At 40.1% G+C, this 25635-nt stretch overlaps 1 protein-coding gene across 1 annotated transcript in view; it reads right to left on the reverse strand.

Moving 5' to 3' along the window:
• Nucleotides 1–25635, reverse strand: part of CDH11 (cadherin 11) — a 230552-nt gene that overhangs the window by 94164 nt on the left and 110753 nt on the right. Inside the window, exon 2 of the mRNA XM_089689825.1 lies at nucleotides 5072–5432. Within this exon, the coding sequence (XP_089545951.1) occupies nucleotides 5072–5299 (228 nt within the window). The 5' untranslated portion in view covers nucleotides 5300–5432. The remainder of the gene's footprint in view (nucleotides 1–5071; nucleotides 5433–25635) is intronic.

A 25635-nucleotide genomic window follows, 5' to 3' on the forward strand; every position in this document is an offset into this window, starting at 1 on the left:
ATCTTAATAATGTTTTGTTGATTTTCATGATTGGAGTCCTCATCTGGCGTTTAGAGGTCGTATGATAAAAAGGAAGGTAGAATAATGTCATCATGGTCTACGTGATGCCATACTGACCAATTTATAAACCAATATATTATAAAAATACTTTAGCTGATGAAAATTAGAAGAGTTCAAGGACCTTTTTTTAATACACATATCAAGGAAATTCATTATTCCAAATTCAAAAAAGTAAAAATTTAACAGGCAATGTCTACATGTTATTTGTGCAATTCTACTTTTATAATCTTTTCAATACTGTATACCAGGGGCGGACTGACAACTCATGGGGCCCCCCGGGCATAAAGGGATCATGGAGCCCCTGTGTCCTTGCCCAAACTCAAAAAAGAAGAGAAAGATCCCAGAGAGCTGGTGGGGGACCCCAGAGGAAGGGAGTTTGGGGGCCGCTGTACGGTACATATCTTGTGATTATTATTTCACCACTTGCCTACAGGGCACTTATACCTCCTTCTAGGGGCGGACTGACAGCTCATGGGGCCCCCGGGCAATAGGGGATCATGGAGCCCCTGTGTCCTTGCCCACACTCAAAAAAGCCTATGAAAAAGGTACCAGGGGCATCTCATGGGGCCCCCTACTGACCCCGGGCCCTCGGGCAGTGCCCGAGTTTCCAAATGGTCAGTCCGCCCCTGCTGTATACTATTTTACAGGGCTTTTTTTTCTCAGAAAATAGGTGCAGGTACTCACCCATTCTGAGTTACTTCTTGTCTCTGCCCCCTACTCACCTCTAAGCTCCATCACTTGGTTCCACCCCCTACCCACCTCTCAGTACGGCCCCTTTTAGAGATTACAGAATCAAGTATTATTTGTATGTGTTAATGGTAACAATAAATACCTTGCATCCAGCAACAATAGCCCCCCTCCAGCAACAATAGCCCCCCATTAACAATAGGTCCCCCCTAGCAACAAAAGATCCCTCAGTAACAATAGAAATCACCCCAGCAACAATAGACCCAGCAACATTAGATACCCCAGAAACAATAGACCCCCACCCAGAAATGATAGTCCCCCTGCAACAAAATACTCCCCAACAACAATAGATCCCCCAGCAACAACAGACCCCCACTCGGAACAATACAGAAGAATTTCTAGCAGCCAGTGACAATAGATCCCTCCCTCAACAGCAGATCCATCATAGTAGCAATTGACCCCCTAAGAACAAATAACCCCGCAGCAACAATAGATCCACACCAGAAACAATAAACTCCCCTGCAACAACAGATCCCCCCAGTGACAATAGATTCCCAGCAGCCAATATAAATAGACCCTCCAACACCCCAATCAGTGCTAGAGGTGCCAGAATTGCATTCCCCCGCATTCCCGCTGAAAGAAAAGCCCTGCTATGTTATATTTGCATAGTATGTTTGTACCCTGAAGCAAAACATATATTAATTTTCCCTTGGTATAGTTAAAAAAATACATTTTACAGAAAATCGATCACTCTGCACTGCCACCTTGCTGTCATAGGTGGTACTGCAACATTGTTGATCGCTTCAAAGGAACAGCAGATGGGAGAAAGCCAGCTAGAAAGCAAATCTAACGATCACAAGTCATACATACAACTTTATCAAATGTATTCAAAGAATAAAATCCCTAATTAATAAAATTTTAACAGGCTGCTAAAGCTTGATGAATTACGACATCTGATTCAAGGCTATTCCCCCATAACGTACTTCAATTGTGGTTAGTGGGATTAGCTATGTTCTAGTGATTTATAACAGAAGATAACAACAGATGAATCTGTCATTCAGCAATTAGAAACTACACCCTGGTGTGAGTCTACTTTGACTGCCATGCCATGCTGCCACCTTCTCCTTTGGTTGCTAGGACGTTGGCACAGCAACCAATAACACTGTGGTCTAGCTGCCAGCATTTTAGCAACCAATGGTGCTGTATGGCTGTATAGCATTGGTTGCTAGAATGCTGATAACTGGGCTGCACAGCATCACTGGTTGCTAGGAAGCAGGCAGCTGGGCTACACTATCCTTAGTTGCTATGGTGCAGGCGGTGTGCATACAGGGCAACATTATTGAGCTGTAGAGGGGACAGAGTGCCCATACCAGACATTGTGGTCTCAGTACCATTCCCCACTGAGTGCTGCCTAGCGCTGTTGACTTATTTTGGCCTCACTGGCGGCAGGCCCCTGACTACACCTGCTTACATTAGCAGTACTTTTTAAGCTACCTCTGAATTAATCAATAAATCAAAAAATCATAACTAAAAACCTTGAGTCTGCGGTGAATGACTTTGTGATATACCACCTACAGCAACCAATGACATTGAGGTCTAGCATCCAGCATTTTAGCAACCAATGGTGCTGTATGGCTGTGTAGCATTGGTTGCTAGAATGCTGATAACTGGGCTGCACAGCATCATTGGTTGCTAGGAAGCAGGCAGCTGGGCTACACTATCCTTAGTTGCTATGGTGCAGGTGGTGTGCATGCAGGGCAACATTACTGAGCTGTAGAGAGGACAGAGCACCCATACCAGACCTTCTGGACTCAGTACCATTCCCCACTGAGTCCTGTCTGAGGCTGTTGGCTTAGTTTGGCCTCATTGATGGCAGGCCCCTGACTACACCTGCTTACATTAGGAGTATTTTTTAATCAAAATCTGGATTAAACAATAAATCACAAAATCATAACTAAACCTTGAGTCTTCGGCGAATGGTTTCATGATATATCACCTACTGTCCATCTACAACTGCACAGCTCATTAATTAGTACTTTAAAACTTCTTATAAATGAAAATGAAATAAAATGATTTACTTTCAGCTCCAGGCATTTTTTTATGGATGATAGCTTGTCCTTTATCCCAAACCCACAAAAACAGGTAGTATGGGCTATTACAAATCCAGGACTTTATAGGTCATTATTTCTATTTCCAAACAGTGCCTTCAAAGTGAAAAAGCAGAATTGTCTTTTTATACTGTATGCACATTGCATGCTGGATTTTGTGTTTTACTTGGTCTTCTTTAAATATCAGTCTTTCATGTTTTAGAAAAGGTAGTACAAAGAACGGGGATGAGCAAAGTGTAATAACACAGAGATACCAATTACATTTCAGATTGCATCTGTTTCTTTATGATACGTTATAAAGAAAAGTAAAGAAAATAATAACATTTTGATAATCAGTTTTTTTTTAAATATTTACAAAAAAAAGTAATCAATGCATTAAAGGACATTTAGAGCTCATTCACACTTAAGCGTTCTGTTACAGTGTATTAATGCATGTGTGTTATGGCAAGTGTTGATATATATACATATATATACACATATACAGGGTTTGCCAAAGCACCACAAGTGATGAAAGCTATTGCAAAAAAAAAAAAAAACACAATGCACTACTAACAGGGTGGATTTGATTTAAATCAAACTGATTTAAATCACGATTGAAATCACTAGTCAGTAAGGCTTGATTTAAATCCTAGTTTTCTACATAAAGACTAATTCTTGCTGGTATAACTTTAATATGCAAGTAGATCGAGATTTTTAGAATAACAACTTTTCATATTAGTTTTTTTTATCCCCAGTTTAATAGGTTAATCATTCATATTTGGACAACTTTTCTGTTGTACTTATTATTACCTTAATAATAATAACAATTTAAATAGATTTAATCAACTGAAACAATAACATTCCAGCATATGTTATTTGCTTAAACAAACATCCATGTTTGTTAACTAATTTGGCTAAACAAAATATATATATTTTAAGAAACTTAGACTGTCAGCCCCTTCCTCCTCACACTTAGTTTCACTTTCTTCTTGTGCAGATCTATTCCACTCCAAACAATCAGAAAAATATTGTTTCTATTCTATTCACTGAACTTCTTGAAACTTAGCACTGAAGAGGTTTGTAGAAGTTAGGATGAAGGTCTTTTTCTTAACTCTGTTGATGTTATAACATTTTTGCTGTGAAGAAGAGGCATGTGATCTCCGCTGAGTCAAATTCAGTTTTGAGAACTGCAAAAGTAAACCGATCATCTGTGATAATATCTTGTAGGCAGAGAAACTGCCCAATAATCTTACAAAAACCTCTGGAAGAGCATGACATTGTGAATGGATTAATGTATTTATTTACCAAAAAAATTAAACATATACAGCCTTATTCTACATAATTAGAAAACTAATCTTTATTTCATGATGGAATAACCTTTGGATGGTAATATATTTTCCTCAAAAAGCATTTTATTTAAAAAAATCAGATTTAAATTAAAAAAATCAGATTTTTTTGATTTTTAAAAAAAAATCATTGATTTTTATCCACCCTGACTACTAATCATGGTATATGCATTGTGGCACATTGTGCATTGGGCTCTGCTGTGCAATGCGTTAAGGTGCAATTCACAATAAATGTCACCGTAATGCACTGCACATAGGACTGGTGCCCTTCCATGTCTCATGGTAACACACATGGGAATTTTAATGCATGCTGCCACAACTTGCAAGTGTGAATGGGCCCTCATAAAACCATCATATAGCAGAGTGAAGAAACCCATAACAAACAATTTTACAACAGTGTTTAGGAAATAAAAACAAACACCTGATTGGTTGTTACAGATCAATAAATAATGTGTTTCATAGATGACATCTTTATACTGATCAATGCAAGCTGATATAATACCATAGGTCAGCCATTCTCAACTAGAGTTCCATGGAACCCTAGGGTTCCTCCAAAAGTTTGTAGGGGTTTCCCGAGCTGTCATTGATTGACCTCTCATTTTTGGTACCTACATGGTTTTAGAGCCAAAGCCACTTGGCAGAGTGACTCCAGAGATCTCTTTGGCTGTCTGTAAGGATGGCATTCAGACCACTACTGTAAAGGGGGGGGGGGGATTCTTCCAACTGGCCAGGAATGCATGGGGCATTTTTTCCACTGACCGCAATAGATTGGTTCCTTGAGATCGGAAAACCATTTCAAGGGTTCCAATGGGGTAAAACAGTTGAGAAAGCCTGCTATAGATACATAGAAGAACATTTTCTAAGAAAAAGAAAAAAATAGTTGAGTCTTACCCGTCCAACAAGCACAGGATCTGGTCCGGTGTATTCCTCTATTACAAAAAACTGGTTCCATACCCATCCCCTCTTGGATCTGTGTAATACTTGCCCTTCTTTGCCCTTTTCATGGTGTCCGTGATAAGACTGCCTTAACTTACTGCTCCTCCGCGTCGATGAGACGTGACTACAGTATGCAATCCCCAGGCATAGCAGAATGCCATGTAAACAAAAGTCCTTCTTCATTTTTGGTAGTGTGTATTCAAACAGTCCTTGATCCTTACTCCAAGTCCAGTGCAAAATCCGAGGTTACATCCAACACGTAAATGTCAATCCATAGAGCATACCCATATTGCAATCCAAATATCCTTTGCTGATCCTGCATTAACAAAAAGAAGTAAATAATTAGTTCAAACATCTTGCAACGATCACACAGGAAATACATTTAAAACAAGTCATGATGTTGGTGATGTTTTAAATAACTGTAATTCTTTGTTTGGCACATCACAAATCTATTTATAGAAAGTGGAGAGAAAGTCAGTTACGGGTTGGAATGCATTAGATAATTTGTCTCTTTTTTCACAGATTATAAATGGTGATGAAAGTATATGGCCTGGTGCTGGGCAAGGCTAAAAGGAGGGCCAGTATAACTTGGGTGAGCAGAAGAGGTGAAGATGTACATTGGGCTGGGGGGGGTCTATTTATGAAAAATAAATTTTACTTGCCTGATAGGATGGTTGGGGGATTGGAGGTGGTACCTTGATATGAGAAGAGGGGCTGAACCTTGTCAGACTTTGTCAGAGTTTGTACCAACCTACATGAGGTTTCTCCCCCCTCTAACCACAGGGATATTTTTTTTTGGCATTTATTTGTTTTCTTTATGTCGATTTTTGTGTGTCTATTTATTTGCCTTCTGTAGATCTTTTTTGATTCATACTTTGGTGTCGTGGTCATTTTGTTCACATGTCATAGCAGCAGGCAGAGGTCTCTGGGTCTATGAAGGTGGCCCTGTCTTAAAATTTTGGAGGGTTATGGATTGGGCCCATCTTAGTTATGGGTTTCCCTTCCCAACAACAGGTTTACATTGGTAACATTAAAGTGATGCTAAACCTTAGTTTTTTAAAAATGAAAATAACAAACATGTCTATACTTACCTGCTCTGTGCAATGCTTTTGCACAGAGCAGCCTCTATCCTCCTCTTCTGGGGTCCCCCACTGGTGCTCCAGGCCCCTCCCCTTCGGTGGGGGCCCCCAAGGAAAGCTGCTCTCATGCACATCAGATTGGGCTCAGGTAAGAAGAAGGCGGGGGGAGCTGTAGTCCAGAAGGTTTTTCACCTTAATGCAGAGAGTGCATTAAGGTGAAAAACATTAAGGTTTTAGAACAACTTTAACTTTACTAGGAGTACAGAGGTGGTTTATTGTCCCAGAGGCAGTGTATCCTTTCACTGGGTGCAGATACAGCCAATTTATTGGGGTTTATAGGCGCCTTCCAAGACCTTGGACCTGGTAGGATCAATTGCTGTTAATGTTAATTTATGTTAGGCATTGATTTCATTATTTACCAAAGTTCTATTAAATTTCTATTGTTGTGTTAAAATAAAGGACTACTATGGCCACTTAACTCCAAAATTGATATTTGTCATGTGGTCATTTGGGAATGGGGGGGAAGTGTTGTATTTTGGGTTACTGGGATATATTTTGCCTTGGTACTATGCAAATCCCTCAGTCGTGGATTAGTCAATATGGCTGACATATTAGCCTTGCTCATATTCGGAAGTCTATAAGAGTGGGGATCACACGTTGACCCAGCCAAAAAGACTTATAGCAAGGGGCTATGTGGTCCAGTCAGTGTGATCTCCCTACCTGGATTAGGAGCAAGTGAGTTTCAAGCTAAACTCAAAAGCAAAAAAAAAAGGAAGGGGGTCAAAAAATCTGTTCCAGTGGTGCTTCCCCCACACTGCAATGATTACATTTATTTGTTGAGGTCCTAAATTGAAGGAATGTTTTCTGCAAAAGTGAAGTTGAGTTTATGGCCCTCAAAGGACCACCACGGTTTCCTCTGTTTATCATTTGGAATGTTATGTTATCTGTGTTAAAATAATGTATTGGTTAATAAAAGGCTGCTATGGCCATTTTGACTCCAGAAACTTGTTTGTGTACTTTGTATAACTGGGATGGTGGAGGGTATGGCCTACCAGGCTTGGTTAGGTTGGAAGCCTTATATTCTACCCTTGTCATGAATATTCCCATCCCAGCCCATGCAAAGCCACGCTAACATCACAATAAATGCGGCTTCATTTTATGCAGGCATTAGTGGGCTGCGCATTACAACTCAGACGTGCGTTGCGCGTGTCACTAAGAGGGTCAGTTTAGTGCACAGTCCCTTTTCTCTGCCGTTAATGTCGTGAACAAACAGGCATGGCAAGGAAATGATTATGAATAAATGACTTAAGGGGAGAATATTGCTCGATTTTCGCTGTGATTTGTAATAAGGAAACAAGATTTTGGGAATCGTAGTAGAGTAAGTAAATGGCCGCGGCACACTGCCCGCTGTCCTGACCGCATAACGACATTTAGAAACAGCAGGACCATCCATTTATGCCTTTGGAATAAAGTAATGTGAGAGATGACATATTAAAAATGCATTCCTCCTGTAATGATCAACAGCAGCGGTATCACCCTGCCTAATAAAATGGCATTAATGCTGGCAATTGTGAACGCAAGGACTACATTACAAGCACGGAGGAGGCGCGGGTATTCATCTAACGATGATTGCCCTGTGACTGCTGTACAGAGAATAATGAAATATCAGAAGGGGAGGATTTAAAGGGAAAGTGTATTTTCAGTAAGTATACATTTTTCAATATTTTTTAGCAGTTGTCCTAAAATATATTGCTACTATTTTACCTTTTTTATATGTAAATTATATTACCAAATGACCATTTTTTTTAAATGTTTACTGTTTGATATTTAACCACTTGCCCTCAAGAAGATTTAACCCCCCTCCTGACCAGGCCTTTTTTTTTTTTCAATATGTCGCTGCGTTAATTTAACTGACAATTGCGCGGTCATGCAACACTGTACATAAATGAAATTGATGTACTTTTTTCTCCACAAATAGAGCTTTCTTTTGGTGGTATTTGATCACCTTTCCTTGTTTGCGCTATAAACAAAAAAAGACCGACAGTTTAAAAAAAAACAAAAAACTCTTGTTTATAAAAGATTAAAAAAATAAAAAATCATCATAAATTTAGGCCAAAATGTGTTCTGCTACATGTCTTTGCTAAAAAAAAAATACAAATAAGTGTATATTAATTTTTTTTTTTTTAATGGGGTAGGACCTCTACCCTGATCCCCCAGGGCGCGAGGCTCCTGACAGGGACTGAGGTTTCCACATGGTCCACCTGGCCAAAAGGCCAGACGGACCCTTTTTTTTACGGCTAGCCGAAGCCGACCACCAAGTACTGAGCCCCCCGATTTTCATCCTGTCTATGGCCGGCATTTAATCCCATAATTACTTCTGAAGAAGTAGAAGAGGAAAAAGAAGAAGAAAAGAGGAAGAAAAAGAAGAAAATAAGAAGAAGGAGAAAAAGAAGAAGAAGAAAAAAAAAAGAACAAGAAGAAAAAGAAGAAGAAGAAGAATTCCAGTCCGCTATTATATTTTACATGAAAGTCTTGCAGTTGCAACAATGTATCCATTTGTATCCATTTCGGATACAGATGTTTTTATTCAGATACAAATAGATACATTGTTGCAACCACAAGAATTTCACATAAAATATAATAGCGGACTGGAATTCCGCTTCTTCTTTTTCTGCTTCTTCTTTTTCTTCTTATTATTATTTTTCTTCTTCATCTTTTTCTTTTTCTTCTACTTTTTCTTCTTTTTTCTTCTTATTTTTCTTCTTATTTTTTTCTTCTTTCCTTCCTTTTTTCTTCTTTTTTTTCTACTTCTTTTTTCGTCTTCTTCTTTTTCTTCTTCTTGCAGGTCACGGCTCATGCGCAGATTTTTTATCAGTAAAACGATCGGCCGATTTGCCCATCATTGCCGGGAAAATCGGCCGATCGTCAACATCGCCTGCGAAATTTCCAACATGACCGATAGAAAAAATGTGCCAAAACACCAAAAAACGGCCGACCAATTAACCCACTAACAGTGCGAAAATCAGCCGATTTTCAACCTGTCTATGGCCTGCATAAGCAGACCTGCTTTCTATCTCTCTGCTGTGCATGCTAACAGGAGGGAGATCTGTGTTGTTTATACACAGATATATATTTATATACATATATATATATATATTTATTGAAATATATTTTGAAATATATTGAATTTGGCCAAAATTGTAGCATTTCAAATATATTTGTAATGTTCAGCGCTGAGCGAACTCTTGGCGCTTTATAAATACTGTATAATAATAATAATATGTCAATATATTTAGGAAGAATATTTTTAAAATATATTTAAAATATATTTTTCTTCCATGTGAGCTATATTTATGAACTCACTTATATTTACTTTTCCGCGATGGTTGTTTCATTTGATTAGCACTGCACTTTTGTTTAAGTTAGAATTCGAGTTTTCATGTACTTTCCAGCATTCACCAAAAATGAAAATATCAGTTTCCAGTTGAATGACTCTTTAAATTAGCAACAGCCCCCAAACCACAACAACATTCTTCCAACGCACATTAAAATCATCAAATCTTGCAGAAAACCTATTAGAAAGTTAGTGTCCTTGAAAAGCACATTAAATTCCCCATATTAAACAACGCCACAGAAGAGAACAGCACCCTCTAAATGCACATAAAATCACCATATTTAGCAAGGGCGCATTGGAAATAGTAGCATATCGAAAAGGCTGTGGCATGCATCCACTATTAACAAAGCTGATTTAATTGCCTATGTGTGACTAACACTAGTTTAAAGCTTGCATTCCATTCTCAGATTCATTCTTACACAACAAGCAAAGGGTCTCATGCAAGCTCAACGCAAAAGCATTTCTTCATGAAAAAATAAAGCTGCTTTTAAAATGATGCCGCTGTCAATTTTTTCAGATTCATTTTTCGATGCAGCACAGTCAATAAACGATAAACCGTTAATCAGAGGTCTCCAATCTTCAGCAACTTGCAAATTGCATTCAAACATAACAAATACTGATGAGCCATCCAAAAAAAAAAAAAAAAGTCCACCAAATTTTAAAGACTAACTGCAGTCTCATTTTAAAGTTGATTTCATCATCTGATAAATTGCATTCCATGGTTACTTCTTTTGCCCCCTCATCAGCATGTTGATTACACTGTCAAATGAAACATTTTCATTTTCTTGAAATACCTTATTAAGGTGTCCTTTTATGACACAGAGAATAGCTGCGATTCAACGGATCTCAGCTATTCTCTGGTCATTCACAGTTTATAACACTCAGGAGATCCTGTCAGCCCTTCTCTGGAGATCTGTGTTCTCCGTCCAGATTCTCCAGCCCAGAGCTGGAGAATCAGAGGGACCGAAAACTAAGCAGAGATAATTTACCTCTGCTTAGTAAACTGGTCTTTTACTATAATCTGGAGAGATTATAGTAAAATGAGCCGTTTTTCAGAGTTTGTAGACCGTTATCCAGCGTTTGGAGACCGTTCTCCCTTCGTTCGGAGAACTGCTTCATAAACTGCATTCACAAGAGAACTTTGTTCTCCGAGAATGCCGGAGAACTGAGCAGCGATCTATTACCTCTGGTTCACAAACGGACACCTAAGGCTCCATGCACATTAGCGTTTTTTATAAGCTCAAAAAATGGTAGAAAAAAACATTTTTGTGTCCTAGCATTTTTCTATAAGATCAAAGAACAATAAAAAATAATGATATTAGCATTTTTGTAGTAGCATTTAGGAGCGTTTTAGTAATGTTTTTACAGTACATGAAGAAAAAAAAAAACCTGAAAAAAGCTTTTAGGAACATTCAGAATTGTTTTTCTGCTAGGAAAATGCTGCCAAAAATTCTACAACATTTTTTTTTCTGCTCCTAAAGGCTGAAGCTTGAAAAATGCTTCCAGCATAAAATATTTTGCATGGACACATAGGATAACAGTATTAGCTTCTAAGAGCAGAAAAAAATGCTCATAATACCTTCCAGGAGCAAAAACACTAGTGAGCCTAAAATCGGCTAATCGTCAAAATCGGCCGCAAATTTTCCAACATGCCCGATAATAAAAAATGTGCAAAAACCCCCGAAAAACGGCTGACCAATTAACCCACTAACAGTGCGAAAATCGTCCGATTTATTTTTCGGCCGATTTTCGACCCGTCTATGGCCGCCATAATGCCCCGTACACACGATAAGAAAATTGTACGAAAAATTTTACGGAACCACTGATCGAACGATTTTCTCTTCATTGATGAGCAGGATGTTTTAACCGATAACGATATTGTGAACTAAAAAGTCCGGTTGAACAACAATGAAAAAGTCTGTCGCTTAGCATACGAACGACCGATTTTCTATGCGTTGGTACGACGTTTGTATGAAAAAAAATCTATCAACACTATGTATTGCCCGACAAACGATTTTTTTAGATTGGTTAATGTGGGCCACGATTTCGGCCAATGAACAAATGCCTCTCAGTTGTCAAATGACCAATTGGTTGATTTTCTAATCGTATACATCCCACCTTTAGGCTCCATGCACTCTGGCTGTTTTAATAATGCTCATTAGCTGTGTAAACTCAGCATTTTTTGCGTTTTTCAGCATTTTTAGCGTTTTTGCATTAGAGTTTAGTGGTGTTTTGCCGCATTTTTTTTACAACATTTTTTTTGCTGCGTTTTACCACGTTTTTCAGCGTTAGAGCATTTTTACAGCTAAAAAATTCCTCTAGAAACCCACTAGTTTTGGGGGGTTTTTCCAGCCAAAAAACACCCCTGCCAAAAAACGCTCATTACAGCCTATGTGTGTATGGACCAGGGGCGGACTGACCATTTGGAAACTCGGGCACTGCCTGAGGGCCTGGGGTCAGTAGGGGGCCCCATGAAATGCCCCTGGTACCTTTTTCATAGGCTTTTTTGAGTTTGGGCAAGGACACAGGGGCCCCATGATCCCCTATTGCCCGGGGGCCCCATGAGCTGTCAGTCCGCCCCTGGAAGAGGGTATAAGTGCCCTGTAGGCAAGTGGTTAAATAATATTCACAAGATATGTACCGTACAGCGGCCCCCAAGCTTCCTTCCTCTGGGGTCCCCCACCAGCTCTCTGGGATCCTTCTCTTCTTGGTGCGCCACCATAGGGAGCTGCTTCCTATGGGAGTGCACCTGCGGGCTCACTCCTGAGCCAGGCTGTGTGCATCTATGGATACACACAGTGCGGACCAGCCCTATCTCTGCTCTCTGCTCACAGGATTTGATTGGCAGCAGCGGGAGCCAATGGTAGACGGACTCAGTGCTGGATCAAGATTGGACTCGGGTAAGTATACAGTTGACAGTGGAGACAATACAAATACAGGGACATTTTTTGACCCTAGAGTGGTTGTAACAGCTCAAGGTTTGTTTCCCTTCGTGTATTCTTCATGCAGGTAAAAACAGAGGGGGAAAAAAAGCCTAATATAATGATCTAATTGGTAAACTGTAATATTTTACATTTTTGTTCTTGACCTTAATACCACTTTATTATCAGTCTTTTATATCTGTCTAGACGTCAGCTTTAACAGTGAAATGTTATAGGTTCCCCAACCTCATTCAGAAGAAATTCAATGTAATTGGCAAAACTTTTCATCAGCTTCTAAATTCCATTTTCATGGAACTGAATTATCCACGGCAAATCCCCCCATTGTTCTGATTGTTTCATAAGTAGGGTGAAAATCAACCCCAATACCTTTCAGCTAGAACAGGGGTCTCCAAACTTTCTAAACAATGAGCCACTTTACTGTTCTTCAAACTTTAGGAGACTTTGCCCAGCAGGAGTTAATGATACCCCATCTTTGGTATTATGGGGGAGGTAGTGCCCCATGGTTGGTGTCTGTGGGAGAAATAGCGCCCTATTGTTGGTGGCAGTGAGAAGAAGTATACCCCTTTGTTGGTGTTAGTGAGAGAAATAGTGCCCCATCATTGGTGTCAATGGTAGGAATTACGCACCATTGTTGGTGTCATTGCCAAAAAAAATAATGCCTCAAGGGCCAGATGAAGGCAAGAAAAAGGACCACATCCTGCCCTCGGGCTATAGTTTGGAGACATCTGGGCTAGAAGGTTTCAAACGGGAAACCGTTAAAAGCCCAGGCGACAAATTGCTGTAAACCGTTCAAGCTCAATGACACATTTTCCACTGAAAGCGGATGAAAAAACTTTCAAAATTGTCATGTGTATAGCCAACATTAAACCCAAGTCTGTCTTTAAATTCTTCCAGATAATTTCATCCCTCCTCAACGGTTGCCTTTAAAGCTGAAGACCTTGTCTGCAGAATGCCAAAAAAGATTTAGTTCTTAGGTGGTGCTGCAGATTAAACACACAATATAATGTTACTTGTGGCCACAAAAGAAATAGTTTTTTGCAAAGATGGTTAAGAAGTTGGCATGCTGAACTACAGACTAAATGAATCAGAAAATCAAATGTGCGAGCTGGTGAGAGAAGAATGAAAAGTGTCAGCATAATAAGGCGAGGCTGGGGATTCTTTAAAGGATTCACATTTATAGCTTTTAGATCCTAGACTTCTTTGGAACTCTGTCAGATGCTTCATATTGGAAACTCATGTATCAAAGGGATAATTGGCGCAACTCTTTCATAGTTGTCATATATTACTAACTGACCCAACATGAATACATCTATGATGTAGGTACAAATAATAAATAAATAAGTCAGAGGTGGTTTTGCAGAATGGGGAATTGTAGTTGGCTTCACAAGGCCACATATTTGCCAGGGGAAAGTGAACTAGAAAAGGGGTCACCTAAATACCTAAAGCTTTGGTCAGGAACCTCTTGTCAACCATCAGATTGCACACGGGCATGTCCACCACAGATTCTGGCACCTAGTGGACCATTTAAACCTGAGGCCTGCATGGGATCATTGCTGGATGGCCTTTCAGCTTGTATCTCTGATATCCTTGATCCTGAATTTGCTTGACCCTGGTAATGACTTGGCTTCCATCTGATCTGCCTCTTATGTCTGTTGCCTATATGTGTTATCAGCCTGTGCCTGGACATTTGACCAAATATCTGCTTATCGATTCTGTAACTGGTTGCCTGCCTGTTGTCAGACTCTTCATCTCTGACCTTGATCCTGCTCATAAATTGGTGCCTTCCTGTAGGCCTGTTACTGAACTTAGCTTGTGACCCAGGCTCTGCTCTCTACTGGTCTGGGTGAACTCAGGGTGGCCCCATTGTTGTGCTTCTGTTTACCTTACACAAGTGGTCCCAAGTTCAAGTCCATAATTCCATCTTCCTGGCACCTTCACCCTTCCATTGCCCTAGCACTCCTTGCCTCAAGCTCCAGGGGAGCTCGGATGGGAATTGTGGAAGAGGCCATCTTCATCATCTCGAACACTTTATACAGGTAGGTGACAACTTTCCTGTTATAGTCTATACTGTAGTGAAGGTTTTTCTTGCTCTAAATCAGTGTTTCTCAACCTTTTTTCAGCCAAGACACCCTTTAAAATTATGGACAGTCTTGAGGCAGTCCATTTCAGAATGGGATGCTTCAAGACTGTCCATAACTTAAAGGGTGCCTCGGGACTGTGCATAATTTTAAAAGGGCACCACAAAATGAGAAAGGCTATTCTAATAGTTTTTATATAACGCAGCAACATCCACACATGTAGGACGCCCAACATTGGAGGTGATTTATTCTTCTAAAGCAAATACACTTTTGCATGCTGGTACTGACTAGTATTCCAGTGTTTCTCTTCTCCCTCAGTTTCTTTTCTCCATCACTGAGCTAATAAGACCCCAGCACTGATGGAGAGGGTCAAACTAGGATGCTGTGCAGACAACCTCCGTATCAATGATGATGTCATTGGTTGTCAGGATGCCAGTGGCTAGAAGGTCGTAATGGTGCACAATGAAAATCTATGGCTTTGTGTAATTAAAAGGCAGGCTTGTTCCACCCACTGGCTTGTATACACGTTTTGGGCAATGCTTAGGCATTTTGCCAAGGCACCCCTGAACAAACCGCAAGACACCCCAGGGTGCCTGGTCACACTGGTTGAGAAAGGCTGCCCTAAATCACTGAGTAAATAACAACAGATTGGCTAGCACTTCCACCTAGCAGCACTAGGAATGTTAGTTCAAATCCCAACCATGATATTACCTGCCTGGAGTAAGCATGCTCTCACTGTGCCTGCGTGGGTTTCCTCCCACATTCCAAAGATATGTTGGTAAGTAAACTGGCCCCAGCATCAATAAACTCTCCAGCAGGCAGCTGGCTGCTGGGTGATCTGTTGTAGCTGCTGGGGGTCTATTGTTGCCTAGGTGGTATTTTGTTTTGGGGGCCCATTGTTGTTGGAGGAATCTGTTGTGACTGGGGGGTCTATTGTTGTTGGGGGTCAATTGTTGCTGGAAGGGATTTGGGAGTGGTCTATTGTTGCTGGCTGCTGGAGAGTTTATTGATGCTGGCTGCTCGGTGATCTGTTGTAGCTACTAGGGGTCTATTGTTGCCTAGTTGGTATTTTGTTTTGGGGGTCCATTGTTGTTGGAGGAATCTATTATTACTATGTGGGGGGGGGGGTGTTGTTGATGGGGGTCAATTGTTGCTGGAAGGGATTTGGGAATAGTCTTTTCTGGCTGGCTGCTGGAAAGTTTATTTATGCTGACTGGTGGGTGATCTGTTGTAGCTGCTAGGGGTCTATTGTTGCCTGGGTGGTATTTTGTGTTGGGGTCCATTGTTGTTGGAGGAATCTATTGTTACTAGGGGGTGGTTATTGTTGATGGGGGTCAATTGTTGCCGGAAGAGATTTGGGAGTGGTCTATTGTTGCTGGCTACTGGAGAATTTATTGATGCTGGCTTCTGGGTGAACTGTTGTAGCTGCTGGGGGTCTATTGTTGCCTGGGTGGTATTTTTTGGGGGGGTCCATTGTTGTTGGAGGAATCTGTTGTTACTGGGGGGGGGTCTATTGGTGATGGGGGTCAATTGTTGCTGAAAGGGATTTGGGAGTGGTCTATTGTTGCTGGCTGCTGGGAAGTTTATTGATGTTGGCTGCTGGAGAGTTTATTGATGTTGGCTGCTGGGTGATCTGTTGTAGCTGTTGGGGGTCTAATGTTGCCTGGGTGGTATTTTGTTTTGGGGGCCATTGTTGTTGGATGAATCTATTGTTACTGGGGAGGAGTCTCTGGTTGGCTGTGGCGGATCTATTTTTCTGCTTTTCTTGTCATCAGTAACAAATTCCGTACAAATGATTTATCACCACAAAATTATATTTGGTTCCATATTCTCTAAAGGAAGCAGTACTGGGAGGTGAGTAGGAGGAGGAAACAAGAAGTGACTCAGAAGGGGGGAGTTCCTGCACCTATTTTTTGAAAAAAAAAGCCCTACTTATCAGGAGATAAGAGGGGAACACTGGAAGAAAGGGAGGATCAGAGAAGACAGGATCAAGCAGCGTTTTTACACATTTCAGAGGATTAACCCCTTAGGTTCCACAGTGAGTATAACACGCATGCTTTACTGCATATATAGACTGATTTTACTGTTGTGGGTTTAGTAGCACATTACCATAGAGCTATATGAGATTCTATGGCTGAGTTTTCTACTTTAAATTCTTTTTTCCCGTGGCGTTTCTATGATTTTGTTCGCCTTCCTGATATAACAAATAATTCTATTCCTTATAGTATCTGAAACCACATGATCCCGAGAAAACAAATTGTGGACCGCTCGCCTGTCAGTCACGTCGTTGGTAATCGTTTTGCACGCGCTGAATCTAGCGGCGCCTCCAATCTATAACGATGACCCCAAAACATCCTTCTGTACAGCAATTTTTCTTCCACGAGGAGCATCCTGGCTGCTCTCCAGAAGACGAATGTCAGAATATATTGTGATGCAGGGAGTGATTGAAATTGCGGAAGATTTTTCATTTGCTATTTTCAGTATTGGCGTTTTGAGATATTTCACTCAGGGGATTTGCATAAAAGCACACCTGTGTTCAGTATTCCTTTACACAGATCAATGCTCTCCAGCTCATCTCAATTCCAGTCCTCTCCCCGTGCCGCACTAACAGGCAGAGTTTATTATCTTCTTTGACTGCAGTATAAGTAATAAAATAAAAGGATGCCAAGCCAATTGTTCAGATTCTCATTTCGCTGCTCCAGAACCCCTTCTAGGGCACCGGTGAATTTAGTGGCGCACATTAGACATTACAGCTGTCATGCAGAGGCATTAGGTGGGGATTTAAAGGGTGGAATTTGCTTTTGTGGGCCTTAGGCATTGCTTCCCTAGAGTTGGTGCGATAACACTTGGTGACACCCCCTCCGACGATCCCCGCAGAATGGATTGAGCATAATGGATTGGAGTTTGATCCATTATGCTCCCCAGTCCGCAAATCTGATCCATCCTGCGGGGATCGTTGGCATGCAACCTATACGGGGTGACACCGGACCCACTCCATGAAAAGGTAAGTTGTAAAGCAAGCCGACAATCCCCACAGGATAGATCGGATCTGCGGATTGAGCATATTGGATGGGAGTCCGATCCATTATGCTCCCCAATCCGCACATCTGATCCATCCTGCGGGGATCGTTGGCATGCAACCTATACGGGGTGACATCAGACCCGCTCCATGAAAAGGTAAGTTGTAAAGCATGCCGACAATCCCCACAGGATAGATCGGATCTGCGGATTGAGCATAATGGATGGGAGTCCCATCCATTATGCTCTCCAATCCGCAAATCTGATCCATCGTGCGGGAATCATTGGCATGCAACCTATACGGGGTGACACCGGATCGTCGGCTTGCTTTACAATTTACCTTTTCATGGAGTGGGTCCGGTGTCACCCCATGCGTAGGTGTCACCCGGTGTGGCGTGCACCCCCTGCACGTGCCTCAGGAAGCCACTGCTTCCCACTCCCTATGGTCATTGTGAGTCCTACCCATGGTGGCTCTCAACTAGACATTCGTTCCGAATCGAAATTCGGCCAAATTTTTCATTATTCGGAAATTCAGATGCATCCGAATTTCTAAATTACAATAGTAACAAATCGAAATAACAAAACGAAATTCAGACAAAATTCGGATGAAATTCAAATGGAATTCAACTCAAGTTCAAATTGAATTTGAAAACAAAAAGAATAGAACATAAAAGAATAGGATAGAACATAAAAGAATAGGATAGAAGATAATAGAATAGAAAAACAATAAAATAGAATAAATAAAAACATAAGGGTGTAGCGCTGAAGGTGTCAGCAGCAGTCCCTTACTATTGTGCAGAACCAATCCCATATTCTCTCAATAAAATAGAATACAATATAAAAGAATAGATTACAACAGAATAGAAAAACAATAGAATAAAATAGAAAGAAAATAACTGTCTTCCAAAATTCAAATTTCAAATAGAATAAATTCGAATTAGAATAGAAAAGAATAAAATAGAAAAAAAAATAGAATTCAATAGAATAAAATAGAAAGAAGATAATCGAAATTCGACTTTCAAATAGAGTAAATTCGAATTTGAATAGAATAGATTAGAATAGAATAGAAAAACAAAAAAATAGAATATAACTGTCTTCCAACCTTCAAAGTTAGAATAGAATAAATTTGAATTAGAATAGAATAGAATAAAAAAAATAGAATTTAATAGAATAGAAAGAAGATAATCAAAATTCGACTTTCAAATAGAATAAATTTGGATTTGAATAGAATATATTAGAATTGAAAAGAAAGAATTGAAAAGAATAGAATAGAAAAACAATAGAATGTAATAGAATAGAATAGAAACATAATCGAAATTCGACTTTCAAATAAAATACATTTGAATTTGGATAGATTAGAATAGAATAGAAAAGAACAGAAAACGAGAATAGTTTAGAATAAAGAACAGAATAGAACAGAAACCATATAGCCGTCTTCTGAAATGTCAAATTTCAAACAGAATAAATTCAAAAGCCAATTCGAATTCGAATGCCAGTTCAAATTTTCATAATTCGGTCGAATTGAATTAAAATCGAATTAGAAAACGAATAAACAAAACAAATTCCGAAATCAAATTAAACAAATTTAACTAAACAAAATTACTTAAATAATGAATTGAAACAAAACACATTTTTTCGTTCTGCACAAGGCAATTCTCAACACAGTGACTAGTGGTTGGAGTTCAGTAAAACCCCATGGCTAAGCTATGATTTTACCACCTCCAACCGCTACCCCCTTTAGCTGCAGAGGCAGCGGCCAGGGGTGTACATGTGCCATGGCTGCAATGCTTTTCTTTGCAGCCACGGCTCCCTGCCGCTTTTGTAGCACCATCAAACTTAACCTATTCAAGGGAATTGTGCCACTCTGTAAGATGCAGTGATCAAGGGGTTAAAGCAGGTGGTTAGGATTCAAGAAAGTGCCTACTCTCCACTTGTCTGAAGATGGATCTGAACGTGGAGCAAATATATATATACTGTATGTGGGAACTCGGAGGGAACGCAGTTCCGGCACCTCCAGCACTGAAAGTATATAATGGCAAGAGCTGCAGGAGGGTCCATTGTTGCTGATTCCTTGGGATCTATTGTTGTGAGCAAGTCTATTGTTGCTGTGGGGGGTTTAAGTTGCAGGGGGGGTCCGTTGTTGTTTTGAAGGATCCCCTGTTGAGGGAGGGGTCTACTGTTGCTGGCTGATGGGGGTCTATTGTTGTTGATGGATCTGCTTGGGGGAGGGGGTCTATTTTTACTGCCTTTCTTGTTATCATTAAAAAATTCCATGCAAATTACTTAGCATGGCAAAATGATACTTGGTTCTGCATTCTGTAAAAGGGGCGGGACTGGGAGGTGGATAGGGGGTGGAACCAAGGACGGAGCTTAGAGGTGGGTAGGAGGGGTGACTCGGAAGGAGGGAGATAGATAGATAGATAGATAGATAGATAGATAGATAGATAGATAGATAGAGAGATAGATAGATATAGATATATATATATAAATCTGAAGAATATATTTGAAAAAAAATATTTTTAAATCTATTTTTAGATTTTTATTTAACATATAAAAAGTCATTTTAACATATATATGTAAATGCATTCCAAAAATGTAGATTTGTATTTTTAAAGACATACAGTTGATTTGAAATGTATTTTTAAAAATATTTTTCATATATTTTGTAATATTTTGTATATTTTGTAATAAAAACGCATTTCCACATACAGTGTATATATATATTTATTGAAATATATTTTGAAATATATTGAATATGGCCAAAATTGTAGTATTTCAAATATATGGCAATGTATTTGGGAAGAATATTTTTAAAATTTATTTCAAATATATTTTTGTGGGAAGGTATATCCTCACTACAAATCAGCATATTCCTTTGCAACCACCTCCACATGTGGATTTAAGTTGGGTTTCTCGCTGAAGAAAATGTGTCTTTCTCTTCTCTTTCTTTTTTACCATTTTGAAGATGGAGGCTACTCTCCACAACACGTCATCATGTTTCTTCACAATGTACCAGGGGCGGACTGACCATTTGGAAACTGGTGCACCGCCCGAGGGCCCGAGGTCAGTAGGGGACCCATGAGATGCCCCTGGTACCTTTTTCATAGGCTTTTTTGAGTTTGGGAAAGGACACAGGGGCCCCATGATCCCCTATTGTCATTTACTAATATGTTGATTCTATAACGTTTTATAGAATTTCTGTAAAAAAATGTATTTGTTTCTATAGATTTGTGTATGTTGCCTAAAGATTCCCATTACATTCGTGGGAAAAACTTTTTGTTCCAATGCTCTCATAATGACACACATATCACTAAGCAAATGTACATCAAGGTGTCTTTTACACTTTCTATCACCTTCAAACACAAGTGACAACACTGACAGCTTAATACGAGATGTGTTGCATCTCACTCCTTACAGGTGTTCACGATAAGATCTAATGTAATTTTAGCCACAACTGTCTGAAAGGAATCAGTTTAAAGCTGAACTAGAGGCATAAAAACATGCATGCAAATATAATAATCAATAGTCACGAAGGATAGGATCACAGGTTCTCTGTAAAGCTCAGTTAATGCAGTTAGCCCACTTGCCCTCCTGACGATTTACCCCCCCCCCCTTCCTGACCAGGTAATTTTTTGCATTACGACGCTGCGTTACTTTGACAATTGTGCAGTCATGCAACGCTACACCCAAATTAAATTTACGTCCTTTTTTGGTGGTATTTGATCGCCTGTGCATTTTTTATTTTGTGCACTATAAAAAACAAAAAGTGCCAATTTTGAGAAAAAAAAAACAATATTTTTGACTTTTTGCTATTGTCTAGTAATTTTTCTACATGTCCAGTAAAAAAATAAAAAAAATCAAATATTGTCATAAATTGTTACCAAAATGTATTCTGCTATATGTCTTTGCTAAAAAAAAATCCCAATACATGTAAATTAATTGGTTTACTTGAAAGTTATAGCATTTACAAATGGCGGTCTATATACTGGAATTTTTTTTTTTTCATTTTTATTAGTAATGGCGGCGATCAGCGACTTATAGCAGGACTGCGGCAGACATTCTGACACTGGGGGGAACTGCCTTGGTGTCACTGACATCCCCACTGACACCAGTACAGTGATCAGTGCTGAAGAAAAAGCACTGATACTGTACTAATGGAACTGGACAGGAAGTGGTTAGCATGAGGGGAGATCAAAGGGTTAACTGTGTGCAGGGAGTGTTTTACTAGGGGGCTTGTCAATGTGCTTCACTGTTATCACACTGCTCTGGATGGCCATGCTGTGCTGAGCTGAGAGGGAGGAGGACTGTTAGTAAACAAAAGGGTCCTCCTCCCCATCAGAGATCTTTGGAAATCACCGGGGGCGGCGAGTAACAAACCAGCCGGGACCCGGTGATTTACATCCGCAGCCGTGGAAGGGCGTGCGCATGGGTACGCTCACTACCCGGAAATGCAAAATAACGTATATATATGTGATTTTGTGCACCCGTGCTGCCCTGTAGCAGTATTTCTGCTATAGGGCGGACGGGAAACGGTTATAAAGACATTTACATCTTTTCTGGGGTGTACCAATAGAGGGATCTCCGGCAGCAGAAAGGATGTTGATCTTTACTTATCACTAGAGAGCTCCCCAGCAGGAAGGAGGTCCTAATTTCTCTATATAGATCTTTAGGTAGACCACATTTAGAATATTGTGTCTGGTTCTGGAGACCTCACTTGCAAAAAAATATTGATACGATAGAATGAGTCCATAGATAGAAACAAAATTGGTGAAAAGTCTCAGGGATAAAACATATCAGGAGAGAATTTAGGAGCCTAATATGTACATAGGTCCTCAAAGGGACTTTAGGAGTGTAGAACCAGTGTGAATCACATCACAAGGGTAGACTCTCAAAGTAGTCAGCTCTAATGAAGAAGGGACCCACTTCGAAACGTGTCAGTTACTTTGAGAGTCTACCCTTGTGATGTGATTCACACTAGTTCTACACTCCTAAAGTCCCTTTGAGGACCCATATGCTTGATTTACTTTGTTGTTTGTGAGTATTATTCTCAATTTAATAAAATAACAGTTTACTAAGGTAATGCGCAAGGTTGGTGCACTTTGTTTTTGTTTCACTTTGCAGTACTGGTCGAGCTTCCCCAGCCTTGTTTAGAACCCTACAACCTTCTATGCATTGGTGGTCTAATTTTCTCAAGTTCCGTTTCCATCCATCCACCCTTGCTCTGGGTCGTAGAGTGCAGGAGAGGTTGTTTCTGTTTCCACTGGCTTAATATGTCCAGTCTTGAGGAAAGATGGGGAATGGCAGACATGATTGAAACCTTTAAATACATCACTGGGGTGAATAAGGTTCCGGAGGGCAGGATTTTTAATCTTAATCTTAGATCAAAAATACGAGGACATGACCTCATACTAACTGCCATTGCTAAATCATGTAGCTCTCTTCAGAAAAGACACTTGTTTGTAGATTCTCAGGTCTGTTGCTCATGTTTCTATCCACCTTTTACTTATGTGCAGCTGAAAAACTGGAGCTGGAATCTCCGATGTAAACATCTGGCTTTGGATAGAAGTAGCCTCTTTTGGGATTGCGTGGTATAGAGGAGGCTATGGATCACAACAGGTGGAAAATGTAGGCAGTTTGTGGATTTTCCCTGATTCCTTCATTTGTAACGACATACGTGTTACCTTCTATACTTCATTTTGCTGTAAGTAAGCCGTATCTTCAGAAAGGCCTAATCTCAAGTTACACCCTTGGACCTTTGTTCCGTTTCCATCCATCCACCCTTGCTCTGGGTCGTAGAGCACAGGAGAGGTTGTTTCTGTTTCCACTGGCTTAATATGTACAGTCTGGAGGAAAGATGGGGAATGGCAGACATGATTGAAACCTTTAAATACATCAAGGGGGTGAATAAGGTTCCGGTCGGCAGGAGTTTTAATATTAATCTTAGATCAAAAACACGGGGACATGACCTCAAACTAGCAGGAGGAAAGTTCAAAACTAACCTGTTACCAAAAGAATAGTTAATACTTGGAGTAGATTTCTGGAAGAGGTAAGTGGCTTCAAACCGGCTTGGAGCAAATATAAATTCCCACAAAGTTGATAAAAAAAAAAATGTGAAAAAAATAAAATAAAAGGAAACCAAAAATGGAGCAGACTCGAAGGACCACTTGGTCTTTTTTCTGCCGTCACTGTTTCTATATTTATCTGCTTGCTTGGAGCTTAGCTTTGATTCTCTTAAGTCTATTCATGGGATTTTGTCCAATCTCCAGAAAGTCATGCAAATCAAGAACCATACTAACTGCCATTGCTAAATCATGTAGCTCTCTTCAGAAAAGACACTTGTTTGTAGATTCTCAGGTCTGTTGCTCATGTTTCTATCCACCTTTTACTTATGTGCAGCTGAAAAACTGGAGATAGAAATCTCTGATGTAAACATCTGGCTTTGGATAGAAGTAGCCTCTTTTGGGATTGAGTGGTATAGAGGAGGCTATGGATCACAACAGGTGGAAAACGTAGGCAGTTTGTGGATTTTCCCTGATTCTTTCATTTGTACCGACATATGTGTTACCTTCTAATACTTCATTTTGCTGTAAGTAAGCCGTATCTTCAGAAAGGCCTAATCTCAAGTGACACCCTTGGACTTTTGTTCAGCTTTGTTCGCCAGCTTTAGAAAAAGAAAGTGAAGGAAGAAAAACAAGCCTAACGTAGCAGGGTGCATTATTTCTGAATAACTGATGCTAAATGGCCAGTCTTATGCACTAAAGACCTGCTGAATCCTGCATTGTACTGGCATGATAAAAAGATTACCGGGCTTGAAAAGCTCTGGACCAAAACTCTCGCAGCTTCTTAGAGAAGTAACTGAAGGCGCCATTGTAACATCACAACAAATCCCGCAATCCCAAGACACTTGACAGCGAATGCGGCAGACAATAGAATTTTTTTGTATTCGACAAAACTCTTCTTGTCTATCACTGAGCTTATCTGATTAAATCACAAATGGCTCTTATTATCCCCCGTTTAAGAAAAATCCAGGCTATAGTCTATAGATATCTCCCATTACTTGTATATAAAGAACGAACAACCTGGGATAAGTCGGGTGAACATATGTTTGACCTTTGTTTAAGATCTTCATCCTAACAGTTCATTATTTGGCTCTGTCCTCATTGTGCATTCAGAAGGCTAAACGAATGCTGCAACTAGAATAATCTGCTGAATGGCTCCAGGAAACCTGAAAAGTGTGATAGAATTGCATATGTATAGGCGGTAACTAAGCTAGGCACTATTTCTATCCACATACCAAGCTACATAACCTCAAAGTCAAAACTTTTTTTCTTGTTTGATTTTTATAAAGTAGGGAAGGGCTAGAACGTCTGTCAGTTTTTTAACACTGTCTGGTGCATTGTCAAGGAAATCTCTGCTTGCGTCTTGTTCCAGTAACAATGTTATCAGCAGACAGTAAATTAAGGAAAATCTTCCCTGGAAGCAAAGACGGCAAGCTGTGGTACTAGACTTCCCCTACTCCAGAAACAGATTATTCCCAAGGCAACATAGGAGGTAGCTTAGAGCCTGGTGGATGTCCAAGAGGCCCATCTACAACCTTTCTGTGGTAAGCCAGGGGCATAGCACAATTGGAAGGTAGTTGGTACTTGATGGGGCCATGCCAGGACAGTCAATACAGATGGGGTGGCTTCTTGTGCCTATTGCAGTTCTTATAAGTCAGAATCAATTGGATAGTTGTTTAAGGAACATGCAGAACAGCAATAACACCTGCTGGTTGGACTGTGGTCCCTTGGATGGACTGGGGTAATTCCAGTGTTCACCAGTAGATGTTCTTAATCAGCTAGCTAAACCTTGCTAACACCTGCTGGTGGGACTGTGGTCCCTTGGATGGACTGGGATAATTCCAGTGTTCACCAGTGGATGTTCTTAATCAGCTAGCTGAACCTTGCTAACACCTGCTGGTGGGATTGTGGTCCCTTAGATGGACTGGGGGTAATTCCAATGTTCACCA

Source organism: Staurois parvus, unplaced genomic scaffold (genome assembly GCF_062004578.1).
Source record: "Staurois parvus isolate SC_StPar_1 unplaced genomic scaffold, SC_StPar_1.0 ptg000498l, whole genome shotgun sequence".
Classification (NCBI taxonomy): domain Eukaryota; kingdom Metazoa; phylum Chordata; class Amphibia; order Anura; family Ranidae; genus Staurois; species Staurois parvus.